At 41.3% G+C, this 18,519-nt stretch overlaps 1 protein-coding gene across 9 annotated transcripts in view; it reads left to right on the top strand.

Annotated features, from left to right (window-relative positions):
- Positions 1 to 12,141: 12,141 nt before the first annotated feature.
- Positions 12,142 to 18,519, top strand: part of DMXL2 (Dmx like 2) — a gene marked incomplete at both ends in the record, with an annotated part of 175,883 nt that continues 169,505 nt past the window's right edge. For all 9 annotated transcript variants that reach the window (XM_079701342.1, XM_079701341.1, XM_079701337.1 and 6 more), the window contains one exon: positions 12,142 to 12,228. In XM_079701342.1, coding sequence (XP_079557468.1) covers positions 12,142 to 12,228 — 87 coding nt within the window. The remainder of the gene's footprint in view (positions 12,229 to 18,519) is intronic.

The following is an 18,519-nucleotide window of genomic DNA, read 5'->3' as shown; positions in this document are numbered from 1 at the left end:
GACCTGTCCACCAGAAAGACAAGATCGAGCCTCAACCACCAGAACACAGGCATTAGTCCCCCCCACCAGGAAGCCTACACAACCTACTGAAACAACCTTAGCCACGGGGGACAGACACCAAAAACAATGGGAACTACGAATCTGCAGCCTGCAAAAAGGAGACCCCAAACACAGTAACATAAGCAAAATGAGAAAGCAGAAAAACACACAGCAGGTGAAGGAGCAAGATAAAAACCTACCAGACCTAACAAATGAAGAGGTAATAGGCAGTCTACCTGAAAAAGAATTCAGAATAATGATAGTAAAGCTGATCCAAGATTCTATTTCCCAGATCCAAAATCTTGGAAATAGAATAGACAATATGCAAGAAACAGTTAACAAGGACCTAGAAGAACTAAAGATGAATCAAGCATCGATTAAAAACACAATAAATGAAATGAAAAATACTCTAGATGGGATCAATAGCAGAATAACTGAGGCAGAAGAACGGATAAGTGAGGTGGAAGATAAAATAGTGGAAATAACTGATGCAGAGCAAAATAAAGAAAAAAGAATGAAAAGAACAGAGGACAGTCTCAGAGACCTCTGGGACAACATTAAACGCACCAACATTCGAATTATAGGGGTTCCAGAAGAAGAAGAGAAAAAGAAAGGGACTGAGAAAATATTTGAAGAGATTATAGTTGAAAACTTCCCTAATATGGGAAAGGAAATAGTTAATCAAGTCCAGGAGGCACAGAGAGTCCCATACAGAATAAATCCAAGAAGAAATACGCCAAGACACATATTAATCAAACTGTCAAAAATTAAACACAAAGAAATCATATTAAAAGCAGCAAGGGAAAAACAACAAATAACACACAAGGGAATCCCCATCAGGTTAACAGCTGATCTCTCAGCAGAAACTCTACAAGCCAGAAGGGAGTGGCAGGACATAATTAAAGTGATGAAGGAGAGAAACCTGCAACCAAGATTACTCTACCCAGCAAGGATCTCATTCAGATTTGATGGAGAAATTAAAACCTTTACAGACAAGCAAAAGCTGAGAGAGTTCAGCACCACCAAACCAGCTTTACAACAAATGCTAAAGGAACTTCTCTAGGCAAGAAACACAACAGAAGGACTATACCTACAATAACGAACCCAAAGCCATTAAGGAAATGGGAATAGGAACATACATATCAATAATTACCTTAAATGTAAATGGACTAAATGCTCCCACCAAAAGACACAGAGTGGCTGAATGGATACAAAAACAAGACCCATATATATGCTGTCTACAAGAGACCCACTTCAGACCTAGAGACACATACAGATTGAAAGTAAGGGGATGGAAAAAGATATTCCATGCAAATGGAAATCAAAAGAAAGCTGGAGTAGCAATTCTTATATCAGACAAAATAGACTTTAAAATAAAGACTATTAGAAGAGACAAAGAAGGACACTACATAATGATAAAGGGATCGATCCAAGAAGAAGATATAACAATTGTAAATATTTATGCACCCAACATAGGAGCACCTCAATACATAAGGCAAATACTAACAGCCATAAAAGGGGAAATCGACAGTAACACAATCATAGTAGGGGACTTTAACACCCCACTTTCACCAATGGACAGATCATCCAAAATGAAAATAAATAAGGAAACACAAGCTTTAAATGATACATTAAACAAGATGGACTTAATTGATATTTATAGGACATTCCACCCAAAAACAACAGAATACACATTTTTCTCAAGTGCTCATGGAACATTCTCCAGGATAGATCATATCTTGGGTCACAAATCAAGCCTTGGTAAATTTAAGAAAATTGAAATTGTATCAAGTATCTTTTCCGACCACAATGCTATGAGACTAGACATCAATTACAGGAAAAGATCTGTAAAAAATACAAACACATGGAGGCTAAACAATACACTACTCAATAATGAAGTGATCACTGAAGAAATCAAAGAGGAAATTAAGAAATACTTAGAAACAAATGACAATGGAGACACGACGACCCAAAACCTATGGGACGCAGCAAAAGCAGTTCTAAGAGGGAAGTTTATAGCAATACAATCCCACCTTAAGAAACAGGAAACATTTCGAGTAAACAACCTGACCCTGCACCTAAAGCAATTAGAGAAAGAAGAACAAAAAACCCCCAAAGTTAGCAGAAGGAAAGAAATCATAAAGATCAGATCAGAAATAAATGAAAAAGAAATGAAGGAAATGATAGCAAAGATTAACCAAACTAAAAGCTGGTTCTTTGAGAAGATAAACAAAATTGACAAACCATTAGCCACACTCATCAAGAAAAGAAGGGAGAAGACTCAAATCAGTAGAATTAGAAATGAAAAAGGAGAAGTAACAACTGACACTGCAGAAATACAAAAGATCATGAGAGATTACTATAAGCAACTCTATGCCAATAAAATGGACAACCTGGAAGAAATGGACAAATTCTTAGAAATGCATAACCTACCAAGACTGACTCAGGAAGAAATAGAAAATATGAATAGACCAATCACAAGCACTGAAATTGAAACTGTGATTAAAAATCTTCCATCAAACAAAAGCCCAGGACCAGATGGCTTCACAGGCGAATTCTATCAAACATTTAGAGAAGAGCTAACACCCATCCTTCTCAAACTCTTCCAAACAATATCAGAGGAAGGAACACTCCCAAACTCATTCTACGAGGCCACCATCACCTTGATACCAAAACCAGGCAAGGATGTCACAAAGAAAGAAAACTACAGGCCAATATCACTGATGAACATAGATGCAAAAATCCTCAACAAAATACTAGCAAACAGAATCCAACAGCACATTAAAAGGATCATACACCATGACCAAGTGGGGTTTATTCCAGGAATGCAAGGATTCTTCAATATACGCAAATCAATCAATGTGATACACCATATTAACAAGTTGAAGGAGAAAAACCATATGATCATCTCAATAGATGCAGAGAAAGCTTTCGACAAAATTCAACACCCATTTATGATAAAAACCCTGCAGAAAGTAGGCATAGAGGGAACTTTCCTCAACATAATAAAGGCCATATATGACAAACCCACAGCCAACACTGTCCTCAATGGTGAAAAACTGAAACCATTTCCACTAAGATCAGGAACAAGACAAGGCTGCCCACTCTCACCACTCTTATTCAACCTAGTTTTGGAAGTTTTAGCCACAGCAATCAGAGAAGAAAAGGAAATAAAAGGAATCCAAATTGGAAAAGAAGAAGTAAAGCTGTCACTGTTTGCAGATGACATGATACTATACATAGAGAATCCTAAAGATGCTACCGAAAAACTACTAGAGCTAATCAATGAATTTGGTAAAGTAGCAGGATACAAAATTAATGCACAGAAATCTCTGGCATTCCTGTACACTAATGATGAAAAATCTGAAAATGAAATCAAGAAAACACTCCCATTTACCATTGCAACAAAAAGAATAAAATATCTAGGAATAAACCTACCTAAGGAGACAAAAGACCTGTATGCAGAAAATTATAAGACACTGATGAAAGAAATTAAAGATGATTTAAATAGATGGAGAGATATACCATGCTCCTGGATTGGAAGAATCAATATTGTGAAAATGACTCTACTACCCAAAGCAATCTACAGATTCAATGCAATCCCTATCAAACTACCACTGGCATTTTTCACAGAACTAGAACAAAAAATTTCAAAATTTGTTTGGAAAAACAAAAGACCCCGAATAGCCAAAGCAATCTTGAGAACGAAAAACGGAGCTGGAGGAATCAGGCTGCCTGACTTCAGACTATACTACAAAGCTACAGTAATTAAGACAGTGTGGTACTGGCATAAAAACAGAAAGATAGATCAGTGGATCAGGATAGAAAGCCCAGAGATAAACCCACGCACATATGGCCAACTTATCTTTGATAAAGGAGGCAGGAATGTACAGTGGAGAAAGGACAGCCTCTTCAATAAGTGGTGCTGGGAAAACTGGACAGGGACATGTAAAAGTATGAGATTAGATCATTCCCTAACACCATACACAAAAATAAGCTCAAAATGGATTAAAGACCTAAATGTAAGGCCAGAAACTATCAAACTCTTAGAGGAAAACATAGGTAGAACACTCTATGACGTAAATCACAGCAAGATCCTTTTGGACCCACCTCCTAGAGAAATGGAAATAAAAACAAAGATAAACAAATGGGACCTAATGAAACTTCAAAGTTTTTGCACAGCAAAGGAAACCATAAACAAGACCAAAAGACAACCCTCAGAATGGGAGAAAATATTTGCAAATGAAGCAACTGACAAAGGATTCATATCCAAAATTTATAAACAGCTCATGCAGCTCAATAGCAAAAAAACAAACAACCCAATCCAAAAATGGGCAGAAGACTTAAATAGGCATTTCTCCAAAGAAGATATACAGACTGCCAACAAACACATGAAAGAATGCTCAACATCATTAATCATTAGAGAAATGCAAATCAAAACTACAATGAGATATCATCTCACACCAGTCAGAATGGCCATCATCAAGAAATCTAGAAACAATAAATGCTGGAGAGGGTGTGGAGAAAAGGGAACACTCTTGCACTGCTGGTGGGAATGTGAATTGGTACAGCCACTATGGAGAACAGTATGGAGGTTCCTTAAAAAACTAAAAATAGAACTACCATATGACCCAGCAATCCCACTACTAGGCATATACCCTGAGAAAACCATAATTCAAAAAGAGACATGTACCAAAATGTTCATTGCAGCTCTATTCACAATAGCCCGGAGCTGGAAACAACCTAAGTGTCCATCATCGGATGAATGGATAAAGAAGATGTGGCACATATATACAATGGAATATTACTCAGCCATAAAAAGAAACGAAACTGAGCTATTTGTAATGAGGTGGATAGACCTAGAGTCTGTCATACAGAGTGAAGTAAGTCAGAAAGAGAAAGACAAATACCGTATGCTAACACATATATATGGAATTTAAAAAAAAAATGTCATGAAGAACCTAGGGGTAAAACGGGAATAAAGACACAGACCTACTTGAGAATGGACTTGAGGATATGGGGAAGGGGAAGGGTAAGCTGTGACAAAGGGAAAGAGAGGCATGGACATATATACACTACCAAACGTAAGGTAGATAGATAGTGGGAAGCAGCCGCAGAGCACAGGGAGATCAGCTCGGTGCTTTGTGACCGCCTGGAGGGGTGGGATGGGGAGGGTGGGAGGGAGGGAGATGCATGAGGGAGGGGATGTGGGAACAGATGTATATGTATGACTGATTCACTTTGTTATAAAGCAGAAACTAAAAAAAAAAAAAAAAAAAAAAAGATCATACCACTGTTGACCTCCACCAGCCTGAGGTCTGAGATTGTTGGTCTTACCACATCCTTGCCAGCCCTGTATATTATCACTTAAAATAGAGTATTGTGGCTAATGCAAAAAAAAAAAAAAAAAAAAAAAGTGTGAGACATCTGTAAGAAAACTGTAAGGTCTCCACAAGTAGAGTAAACATTTAAAAATATGGGTATTAGACCCATCAAACAAATGGACTCACTTGGGAAATTCAATATTTAAAACATACAGATAGTTCATCAATAAAGAACTGATAACAGCTATATCAAAGTTCAGCATTACAGCATTCTAGATTTATGAGTAGAACTTCCAATTACCTCTGAAGGTAAGAAGAAGAATGACACAAATGATGCCCCTTAACGTTTGAAGATAAAATCCTTGAGTTCTAGGTGTGGTAGTCAGCCTCCAAGGTAGCACCAAGTGATTCTCATCTCCTGGTATTCACTCTTTGGGGAAATATTCTCCCACACTAAATTATGGCTGGTCTGTGTATCTAATAAAATATGGTAGAAGTGACGGTGTGTGACTTCTGAGGCCAGGTTATAAAAGACATTGCAGTTTCCACTTTGGTCTCTCTCTTGGATCACTTGCTCTTGGAGAAGCCAGCTGGTATGTCTTGTAGTGCTATGGAGAGGACCACATAGCGAGGAACTGAGGCCTCCCCTCCCCTCCCTCCCTCCAGCTACCAGGATCAGCTTGCCAGCCAGAGAGTCTGCTATCTTGGATGAGGGTCCTTTAGTCTCAGTCAAGCCTTCAGATGACTGCAGCCCTGGCTGACACTTCTTTTTTAGATAGCTTTATTGAGGTTACAGTTTATTTATGATAAAATTCACTAATTTTAAGTGCATAATTCAATGATTTCTAGTAAATTTACAGAGTTGCGCAACCATGACCACAATCTATTTTTAGGATATTTTCATCATGCCAAAAGAAACCCCATGCCCATTAGCATTTACTTCCCATTCCACTACCAACCCCAGGCAACCACTAATCTATTTTCTATGTCTGTAGATTTGCCTTTCCAGAAAACTTAATTGAAATGGAATCATGCCGTATGTGGTCTTTTGTGCCTAGCTTCTTTTATCATCTAGCTGACTTTTTTTTTTTTTTGCGGTACGCGGGCCTCTCACTGATGTGGCCTCTCCCGTTGCGGAGCACAGGCTCCGGACGCGCAGGCCCAGCGGCCATGGCTCACGGGCCCAGCCGCTCCACGGCATGTGGGATCCTCCCGGACTGGGGCATGAACCCGTGTCCCCTGCATCGGCAGGCGGACTCTCAACCACTGCGCCACCAGGGAAGCCCCTAGCTGACATTTTGAGACGCTCAGAACCAGAATGTCCCAACTAAGCCACTACTGAATCCTCAAGGCACAGAAATTTGTGTTTATTGTTGATTTTAGCCACTAAGTTTTGGGGTAATTTGTTACACAGTAATTGATAACTAGTGCACATGAGTATGTGATTACTGCTGGGAAACTAAGTACCTCAGACATCCAGTGTTCCATTAAATCCAACCCCAAAGGTACAATACTTGTTACTATTAAAACTTGTAGACTTCTAGTTATAAAATAAATAAGTCATGGAGATGCAATGTACAGCATGGCGACTATAGTTAATAATACTATATTGCATATTTGAAGTTGTTAAGGGAAGAGATCTTAAAAGTTTTCATCAAAAGAAAAAAAAATTTTCATAACTATGTGAAGTCATGGATGTTAGCTAGACTTACTGTGGTGAACATTTTGCAATATATACAAATAGTGAATCTTTATGTTGTATACCCGAAACTAATATATAACAATTATACCTTAATCAAAAACAAAAAGTTGTGGACATGAGAAGCCATACCTTACAGTTGTATTGGAATATTTTGTTAATGATACAAAATTGATACTGTTTCTAATTTTTAAAAGAAAGTCATTTCCAGATCAGAAGAAAGAATCCCCACTTCATTTTTAGGTCCATGCAAAATGTTGATGAACAATGAAGAAATGACTGTGGACAGTTAAAATGTGGTAAAGCTGTCCTAGTGGGTGGGTTACTGAGGAAACTTGCCATATTAGCCTGGAATGAGTTTTGGTTGATCAGATTGGACAACAAAGGCTTTGCTATAATTCCAGGAGACTTGACCAGCCAGTTGCAACTTTGAGATGTTGCTATCAAGAAGTCATTTAAAGGATTCATGAGGGAAGAGAGGTATAGGTGCATGCAGGCTTCAGATTTTGAGTTGATACCAAAAGGAAGAGGCCTCCAATTTCACAACTGTGTGAATGGGCCAAAACTTCATGGAATGTTGTAAAATGAGAGCCAATTGTAAAATGGTTTAACTAATGTGAAATTAAAACTCCTATTGACAATCTGAGTATAAGTTTTTGTTTGGTAATTGTTTTGACTCAGTTTTCTTTTTTTTTGGCTGCACTGCCATGTGGCTTGTGGAATTTTAGTTCCCCGACCAGGGATTGAACCCAGGCCCTCAGCAGTGAAAGCACGGAGTCCTAACCACTGGACCACCAGGGAATTCCTTGACTCTGGTTCTATTTTTTTTGGACGCCCTGCATAACATGCGGGATCTTAGTTCTCTCACCAGGGATTGAACCCGTGCCCCTGCAGTGGAAGCGCAGAGTCTTAACCACCACTGGACTGGTAGGGAAATCCCTGACTCAGCTTCTAATACAGCAAAAGTTGAAGATTAAGAAACTTATCTAAAATCCAGTAGTAGCAATGGGTTTCAGGCTTTGAAAATATGGGTTTCTAGTTTTGAGGGTGAAGATTAAAGTCTTTATGACACTTAGAAACAGTGTTCATTTATTTTTTTTTAAGGGAACTATGTATGTATGTATGTATGTATGTAAGTATGTATGTCTGCGGTGGGTCTTCATTGCTGTGCGTGGGCCCTCTGTAGCTGCAGCGAGTGGGGGCTACTCTCCGTTGTGGTGCTCAGGCTTCTCCTTCCGGTGGCTTCTCTTGTTGCGGAGCATGGGCTCTAGGCGGTCAGGCTTCAGTAGTTGCAGCATGTGGGCTCAGTTGTTGTGGCTTGCGGGCTCTAGAGCGCGGGCTCTAGAGTGCAGGCTCAGCAGCTGTGGCGCACAGGCTTAGTTGCTCTGCGGCATGTGGTATCTTCCCCGACCAGGGCTCGAACCTGTGTTCTCTGTATTGGCAGGTGGATTCTTAACCACTGCACCACCAGGGAAGTACCCAGTGTTCATTTCTTAGTATACAGCTATCATTCACTAAAACAGTAGCTTCTATATCATATTCATTTTTCTGTTATTACTGTTTAGTAAAATATCTGCCTTTATGTATGAACATGATGTTGGAATTTCTTCAAATCTATTAATTTGTTGTATGTTTTGTTCCTTTTAAAAAAATTATTTTTAAAATTTATTTTTGGCTGCGTTGGGTCTTCATTGCTGTGCGCGGGCTTTCTCTAGTTGTGGTGAGCAGGGGATACTCTTTGCTGCAGTGGGTGGGCTTCTCATTGCAGTGGCTTCTCTTGTTGTGGAGCATGGGCTCTAGGCGCGTGGGCTCAGTAGCTTCGCGGCATGTGGTATCTTCCGGGCCCAGAGATCGAACCCGTGTCCCCTGCATTGGCAGGCAGATTCTTAACCACTGCGCCACAAGGGAAGTCCCTGTTCCTTCTTATAAAGGAATTTATTTAAATTTATTGTATCTAACTGCTTGCTTTATACCAATTCTTACTGATATATGCTGTATATATAGGAATTACCCCAAATTTATTTGATGCTGTGGCATGCTGTTTAGTTGCTAGTACCAAGATGCGGCACCAGTATTTGCCTTTATGGTACTTCACGCATAGTGTGGGGCTTCATTTTTTGTGTGTGCATTTTGTTGTCTGCAATATTTTCACTATTTAAAAAAATGTGGCTTAGTACCTTTATTCATGGTTAGAAGTATACAATTAAATATACAGAACTTGTGATTTCCTAGAACCCAATATACTGTACATAGTATACTCCATTAACATGAGTATGTACTACTTCCTTCCACAAAATCACTGAAAATTATTTAAACACTTTCACACACACAAATAAATACATGTATACTAACAGGTTCTTTTTTACCCCATAAATTTTTCATGAAATATTGGGTTATTTTATTCACTTTAAAATCTTGTATGTCAGTACAAGTAAAGTACTATGATTCAGGCACCCGGGACACAGAGAAAATAAGATACTGATCCTGACTTGAAATATCTACAACTCTAGTAGAAGAAACAGACACAAACCAAAACTTAGATTGCTATGTGATATGTGTGTTTCAAGAGGAAGAAGCCTCAAGGTGTTTGGGGCTAGACAGGAAAGGTTTTACTGAGTAAGTGACTTTTAAACTAAATTGTGTTTTGTCAGATCAACAAGGGCAAGGAGGGCATTTCAGACAGAGCAAAGAGCAAAGACTGGGAAGATTAAGAGAACACAGTATGACCTGGAGACAGCAAATAGCTCTGTGGGGCTGGAGCGTAGTGGGTGTGAGGGAACAGCCTGAGATAAAACTGGAAGATTAGGCAGAAGCTGTAGGGAGTGGAGATTTTAAGCAGAGAAATTTTTCCCTTAAAAAGGTTTCTCAGGCCGCAGAGCTGTGGATGGATTGGAGAGCAGAGTTGGAAGGCAGTCAAACCAGTTAGGAGGCTTTTAGGGTAATTACATGAGAAATGATGAGGTCTAAATGAAGGTAAAGGGCAGTAGGTATGATGAAGGGCATGAACTAGGGACCTCGAAAAGGGATCCTTGGATATGGACAACAGAGAGAATGGGGCTGAAATTGGCTCTGCAGTTTCTAGTTTGGGTGACTGGGGGAAGAGTTATGCCATTAAATGAAAATGGAAATGCCCTAGGTCATTGGGAATTATCTTTGATTCCTTCTTCCACTCAACAGATTACCAACTTCTGCCAGGTCTTTGCCTGCAATCTTCCCCACTCTTCTAAATATCCTTCACACTGATACGAAGTCACCTTCCTAAAGCAGCTGAGTGTATACATTTCTGCTCAGAAGCATTTGATGGACCCCCACCCCCCCCCCCCCCCCCCCACTGCACGGGAATGAAATCTAAGCTTCTTAGTGGAGCATTCAAGCCTCTGCATGTTCAGGCTGGCCACAAGCTACCTCTTGGATGTATCCATCTCTTGTTAACTACCATTCCTTTTCTCACCCTATATATCTTCAGCCTTAAACATTAATCTAATCATTGTTTCTCTAACACATCCTGTCATTTTACACTTCTAAACTAAGCCTTAGCTCAGGCTATTTTCTCTATTTGAGTGCAGCGTTTATGTCAGTCTCTCCATAACACTTTACCCATCCCCTTAGTCAAAAGTATTCTTCCTCTTCTGTGGTGCATAGACTTTTGTGTCTCAATCCTAACACTTTTCGCGTTCTGCCTGTTTTTTTTTTTTTTTTTTGCTGTACGTGGGCCTCTCACTGTTGTGGCCTCTCCCATTGCGGAGCACAGGCTCCGGACGCCAGGCTCAACGGCCATGGCTCACGGGCCCAACCGCTCCGCGGCATGTGGGATCCTCCCAGACCGGGGCACGAACCCGCGTCCCCTGCATCGGCAGGCGGACTCCCAACCACTGCGCCACCAGGGAAGCCCTGCCTGTTTTTATAGATAGTTGTAACTTAGTCCCTTCTACTTCCTTGCCCCAGTGACTTAATCACACACAGTATAGGCTCAAAGCCTTGTGACGAATTGAACTGGAGCAGGGATCTGATCCCTGTATCAAAGGTTAACAGTCTGGAAAAATCAGGCGATTCTGCAAGAATCCATGACATCGCGCATGAAAAAAGAGCCTAGAGGAGTCACTCATTCCAGGGGGCCCTTTCGCTGTCTAGAACAACCGTTACAAAAGGTGGGAACAAAATAATTTGCTGTTAGGGGAGTACAGCTTCTCTACACAGTTGTAAGATGTTTTTATTGTTTACATAAAGTAAAATATCTTATGCACTGTACTTGAAAAAAGCCCTAAGGGATCTAAGATTTCCCGAGGTGAATTTTCCGCTGACGGGTGTCCTCCTGAAGTCAACTGCACTGACTATCATGCAGTGTACTTGGTAATGGATTAAAGACTCATCGAAGCATACTCGCGGTGCGTCTCCGGAGTGGGACTGCGGCTTGCCCCGGGGCGACCTCCGCTCCGCGCTGCGGCCACCCCCGCGACCGCCCCCAGCGGCCGCAGCCTGGAAGCTCCAAGGGAATTCCCGCACCTCTGCGCGCGTAATCCCGGGACAAGGATCCGCGCGGCGCGCGCAATTGCCCTGGAAACCTCTGCGCGCGCACGCGCAAACGCGGGGCGGGGGAGGACTGAGCTAAGGGTTTAGCAGCGGAAGGAGGGGTTTACCCTTCCAGTCGACCGGCGCTGCCCCGAAGGTGGACGCGCGCGCCGCCCATCTCCCTCGGGTGGAGCGTCCCTTCCAGCACGCGCCCGGCCGCGCGCTCCCCAGCCCCTCCCCCTCCGCCCCCCCTCCCCCCCCACTTCACACGCACCCTTGCCCTCCTCCCGCATTTGTGCGCCGGTGCAGCAGGCAGTGGGAGCATCCGGGCACTTCCGCAGCCGAGCGGCGATCCGGGCGGCGGCGGCGGTGGCGGTGGCGGTCGAGTAGCTCCCATGGCTGGGACCAGGCTGGGGGAAGGCAAAAGCGGGGAGAGGCCTTAAGCCCGAGCCGCGGCGGGGTGGGTCCCGAGGGAGGCGGAGCGGGAAGCGCTCTCGCGGGCGGAGGAGGGCCGGGAGCGGGGCTCGTTGAGTCTCTAGTGCGTTCGCCTGGCCAGCCGGGGCTCTGGAGATGCATCTGCATCAGGTCCTCACCGGAGCTGTCAACCCTGGAGACAACTGCTATTCCGTGGGCAGCGTCGAGGATGTCCCCTTCACGGTGAGCGGTGTCCGGGAGCCCGAGGGGGAGAGACCGCAGTCTCTACGCGGGGGCCAAGACCCCCTGTCCCCGGCCCACGCCTCCCCGGGAGGCTGCGAGGTGTTGGTAGGCCCCACCCGAGTTCCCTTTGCACCCCAATTTAGCGGGGCGGGCCGTGGGACTGTGATTCCTGCGGCTGCTGTAGGAAATTGCCAGTCAGGGGAAAGGTTTAGGAATCCACCGCCCTGTCCGCCCTCAGCAAACGGGCCCCGGGGGTGACTGCACCAGACGGTTCCTCTCCTAGGATGGCCCCGGGTCTGCGGTGGAGGAAGGTGAAACCGCTGAAAGCCCAGAGCGTCCGTTTCGCACCTGCTCTCGGCTTGGAGGCGCAGAGACTCGGTCTTGTCTCGTCGCGGAGCGTGGAGGCGATGCTGCGCCTGGCTCCCCCTGCCCGTTGTGTTAGGACATTGAGGAGCCGCTGGAGCCGGTGGCTTTAAGCCCAGCCCTCCGTACCTCCTGATATGCAGAATCTTAATTCCAACAAGAAAATGGAAAAATTCATTCTCTGCCTCCGAGAAATTTAGAATGGAATAATTAGGGTGACAGCGGCCTGGAGAGCTCTTATTTATCACGAGATCATGGTTTGGTAACCTCCCTAGATAATATTTTAATCCGTTTGCAAGGTAGGCAGGTTGGTTTGTTTTAAAGATAGGGCAATGTGAAAATTTTGTGACAGTGTTTTTCCTGTTTGTGAGATTAAAGTGTATGTAAACGATAATGTGTTAGAACCTCTTAAAAATCTGGATGAAATAGACATGTTTCTCAAGGAGCTTGGATGGATTAATCCTTTTGAGAATGGAATGTTGTTAGTATAGCCAATTCAAACCAAGCTCTAGAGCTTCATTTACCCACAGAGAGACTCCCACGGATTAACATGAGTTTCTTTTTTGTGTTAAATTTAGACATGGTCCTCCTCGGAAGGAACTGTAGACAATTAGACCTCGATTAAATACACATTGTTGTTAATAACCATTCTCCTTGATGAAATTGGAAATAGCATAATGGTATGCTTTTTAGACAAGGGAAACACTCTGATCTGATGTCTGCTTTCCAGTAGCATGTTTTTAAAGCTGCAGAAATAAGAAAAGCTCCTGCAAAACTGCAGAATCATTATGTAGCACAGTGCATTCAGGAGCAGAATTTATCTATCATTGTGATACATTAGAAATAACCCCATAAGATTGCTTTTTGGCCATTTTAATTTTAAATGTAATCAACTTGGCTTTGTAGCAGTTTAGACTGAACCCTTAAAAATTATAATTTGCCTGACTTATATTGTTACACCTATCCCTATCAATGGTGTCATCTGTGTTTTGTGTACTTGTGACTTAAAAGATCCATATAGTGTTGAGCTTGGGCTTCAAGTGTGTAGACAATTTGGGGGGCATAGAGAGAAGAAATTTCCCTCTCCCCTAGTTGTGTATGTGGGGAGGAAGTTCCCTAGGGTTAGAAGAACAGGCTTTCTCCATCAAGAAATGAATCTGGAATCTTGGCTTATGGGGTATCTCCACACTATTATGGTCGTGGTAGTTTTCTGTTTCCATCTAAGGTAGAGTGGTGTCTCATTGTGAGGCTGGTGTATAGGCTAAACAGGTTCAGGTGCAGTCTGGAAAAGCCAGTGCCAGAACCATTAGTGCTGCACAGGTGTGGTTATGCTGTAGGCTGCCCATGACCAGGTCCTTGGAATCATTTTCAAATCTTTTTCCACCTCCCTCTTTCAACCTGTCACTAAATCTAGCTGAGTCTCTGCAGTGACTACCAGATTTACCCCTTTTCATGCCCTTAGTTACCAGCTTATTGTAGAACCTTATTTGTATTACTTAATATTAAAAACTTCCAAACTGTCTTCCTGACATCTCTGATCACTTCAATTCATCCTCCACACAGCTGCTGGTATAATAATCTTCAAATAGCATTTCACCATATCATTCTTGGTTCAAGAATATGTAGTTGTTTCTAAGAGCTGTGTGGTGAAATTTAAATTTGTCAGATATTCTTCCATCATCTTTGACTTTACATTTGGTTATATATAATCCTCATCTTGGCCCCTCTGCTGTAGACATACCAATCTTCTCACTCTAGCCTACATTTTTATGGTGCAACAAGAGAATCCTTGCTTTTTGTTTTCCCAAATAATGACTCAAAATTTACCTGGTTTAGGATGCCTACCTGTGACACTGATTATTTTGGCCCTTTGGCATTTACACACCCATGTTGCACACCATCTCATTTTAATATCTTAGCTTTTTAAAAATATTTATTCATTTTGGTTGTGCCTGGTCTTAGTTGTGGCATGTGGGATCTTTAGTTGCGGCATGTAGGCTTCTTAGTTGCGGCATGTGAACTCTTAGTTGTGGCATGCATGTGGGATCTAGTTCCCCGACTGGGGATTGAACCCTGGCCCCCTGCATTGGGAGCATGGAGTGTTACCCACTGGACCACCAGGGAAGTCCCAATATCTTAGTTTTGAATGCACTGATCCAGTTATAATTTTGCCTTGAGCTAGAGATGACCTTTTGGACTCTATGAAGAACAGAGTTGCTTGAAAAAAATGAGAAGAAGCTGTTTTCAAGTACTCAGGAATCAGCTAACAATTATTTCAATGCCTGTGTTAGTATAGTAAAAATGAAATTAAAAAAAAAGGTAAAACTCCTTTATGTAGAGCATGCCATTTGATTTGTGTAGCAATCAGATGAAAAAACTTTAGTTCTGGGTCAGATGACTAACAAGGGGACCAGCCGGGACTGGAATGGAGGTCTTGTGACTTCTCATCTGGTGGGCTTTTCTCTGTAGTATGTTTCTTTCCTGTCAGAGTTCTTGCTCTGAAGGGTGTGTATATGTGGGGAAGGTCTAGACATGTCCAGTGTAGAAGGTAAGACTGTCTTGCAGCTAGCCAGTGGTAACCTGAGGACCTTTTCAAAATAGGGCAGATCATTTATTTCAGAGTCTATAAGCAAAGTTTTTGAAAAGGAATTGTTCTAAAAGAATTTTGAAGTGTTCATGACATTGTAATTGAAAAACAGTCTGTTATATATATATTGCACTGTGCATGGGAGGTGGAGGGTGGTGGTGGTGTGATCGGCTGGGCAATGAATGTCTGCTTGGTTATGTTGTCAGGGCACGATCTCTACTGTGTTGACATGGTGATGCAGTTGGTAGTGGACAAACCCAGTGATGAGTACTTTTAGTGCTAGCATGTGGGCTGTGATGGTTTTCACTTGTGTTTTGGCAGTTAGGAGTTTTTTAAAACACTCAATTGTACTTTTATAAATACACTTGTATAAATATCACCTTTCGATCATTCTGTTCTTTTCAATGTAAGACCTAAGTCCTGGGAAATATTGTTATCCTGTAATAAGTCAGGTCCCAGGTAGTCCAAAGGTTGATGTATGAGCTTTGTTGTAGTTTATTTTGCCATCGATACATTTCCAACTACCTTCTTACAGGTAAGTGGATGTTTTAAGGCTTAATGCAACAGATAGTTTAAATTTCTCCTTATTTATGTTGTTTATTACTTTCTGAAAATAGTCCTTAGTTTTTTTTAATTTTACTTTTCTGTAAGCATTAGAATATTCATTAACATAGTGATGGTACATGATGATTATTAATATAATTAAAATATTTTTTTCACCTAAAGGGTACAGACTATATTTTCAGACATATAGGAGCAGTTGATGTTACTCCATTCTGATATGAATTCAACACATTGATGAAAAAAGTTTACAGAAATTAGTAAGTCATTTCCACTTTCAGGGGGCTTATAATATACTGGCAGAGATAAAAAATGATGTACATAATTACAATGTAAGTCAGATTAAAGAGATCACATGTAGTTGGGAATTAAAAAGATTTCATGAAAGATTGACACTTGGAAAGACAGAGTGGTATTAGGCATTTCTAGATGGTAAGAACAACAAAAGCCAAGGATGGTGTGATATAAAGGATACATTATTGGGTGACTATTCCTTCACAAAAGTGATTAAAAAAACAAAACAAAACACAGGACTTAAAAAAAACCCCACAGGGCTTCTTTATTAAGTAGCGAATACTGTTAGAATTTTGAAAAATATGATTTGCAAACATTACCCTTAGCTTTTTAGGAAAATATATTTGTATTCTGACATTCTTGACTTTTGTTTTTTTTTGTTTTTTCTAGTAGTGAATGAAATGAATGAAAAAAACATTTATTTAAAAGTTAGAAGATAATGTTATGTTACATGTTATATATGTCATATATGACCTTTTTTTGGGCATTTAGATATATTTTTATTCTACTGTAGCATAATAACATTCTAGTCCTAGAATTATGGCAATACCGAACTTTGAAAATAATCAGCTTGTTTATACATTTACAAATGTTTGTTGAACATATGGATGTGTGTGGCTCTGTGGAGATTAAAAAAAATAATAAAAAAGAACAAAAAAAATAGTCCGGATTTCAGGGAATTTACTAAAAAAGTTTAGGAAACTGGTAATCTATCTACTAGGGGAGTTAAGATGTATACTTAACCACAGCAGGTCAGCTGTGTGGTATTGTGAGGCACTTAAATTCTTGTGGGAATTCAGAAGGAATAAGATATCACTTTTGGCCAGGGGAATTGGAGAGTTGGACAGAAAAATGCTTTTGTACTGGCTGGTTATCAATAGGTATAATGACTTTACCTATTAGCCTATGCTGAGAATAAAGGGAAAGACAGAAGTCAAGAATTTAGAACAGGCTTGTTTCCCAAGAGAAATTGGCCCATTTATTCTTGGAGAGTAGCTTCTTGTTTATTTAAATTGATATCTTTTAGAGTTTGTGGCCTTGTGTTTGGTGTCAGCCTGTAGGTGAATATGAGGTTCTATAAGTTTTTACTTATGTCCCTAGGTAGATTGTTAATTAGCCTGCCTTCTAGAGTGAGAAGACTCCTAGCAGCTACCCTGAAACTCTGGTATAACCCCAAATAATGCCTCCTCAGAAATGGGAAGTCAGAGACCAACTACTTATATGACATTGGCCAAATCGCTGAAACTTCTTAGGTTTTTCATCTGTAAAATGAGGTACTTAAATTAGGTTCTCTTGGGGCTTCCCTGGTGGCGCAGTGGTTGAGAGTCCGCCTGCTGACGCAGGGGACACAGGTTCGTGCCCTGGTCTGGGAGGATCCCACATGCCGCAGAACAGCTGGGCCCGTGAGCCATGGCTGCTGATTCTGCACGTCCAGAGCCTGTGCTCCGCAACGGGAGGGGCCGCAGTGGTGAGAGGCCCGCGTACCGCAAAAAAAAAAAAAAAAAAAAAAAATTAGGTTCTCTTTAACTATTCAGACCTTGGATGGCATTTATACAGACCTCTCTAGAGATTTCCAAGGGGCAAAAGAGAAGATGGACCAGAAACATAAAGTGACTGTGGTGAGGATATAGGTCTAGCGCCTCTGTGCCCCGCCACTTGTATGTATGTACAAGACTGTTGGTCAGACTTTACAGTCAGGGAGCCTGACTTCCTTTTTGGCTCAGGGATTAAGCCATGCAGAGCCTTTGTGAAGTAGTGGTTCTTCTTCGGGCTCACAGTCGAGAAGGAGGCTCTTGTTTATGATTGTATCCTCAGTATCTGGTAGATGGGGTGATGGTATTCAGCCACCCACTAAATAGATTTACTCCTTTACTTTCTGTTCTTAGCTTTTTGAGTATTTGAAGGATGACTTTAGAAATTATCTAAAAAATTGATACAAACGAACTTATTTGCAAAACAGATATAGACTCACAGCCATAGAAAACAAACTTATGGTTATCTAAGGGGATAGTGGGGATGGGGGGAGAAAAATGAGGAGTTTGGGATTAACATACACACGACTATATATAAGTAAACAACAAGGACCTACTGTAGAGCACAGGGAACTATACTCGCTATCGTGTAATAACCTATAATGGAAAATAATCTGAAAAAGAATATATACATACATATGTATAACTGAATCACTTTGCTGTACACTTGAAACTAACACAACATTGTAAATATGTAAATACTTCAATTAAAAGAAGAAATTATAATCAGTATCTTAATTTGGATCTTGAGAAACTTTTAGAACAAATCAGAGTCTCAGTATTTAATCATCAAAAAGAGTATAGGATGTTGGGTTACAACCGTAATGGCGCAGTGGAAAAACAAGTCGTGCCTGACCAATTTAATTTCCTTCTGTGATAGAAAGCAAGGCAGTGTTTAAAAGGGGATAATAATAGAGAATATCTGTAATTCAGATTCAAGTAAGGCTCTTCTAG

This window comes from Hyperoodon ampullatus (genome assembly GCF_949752795.1).
Source record: "Hyperoodon ampullatus genome assembly, chromosome: 3".
In the NCBI taxonomy this organism is placed as follows: domain Eukaryota; kingdom Metazoa; phylum Chordata; class Mammalia; order Artiodactyla; family Ziphiidae; genus Hyperoodon; species Hyperoodon ampullatus.
This window is presented reverse-complemented; position numbering and strand designations above follow the sequence as displayed.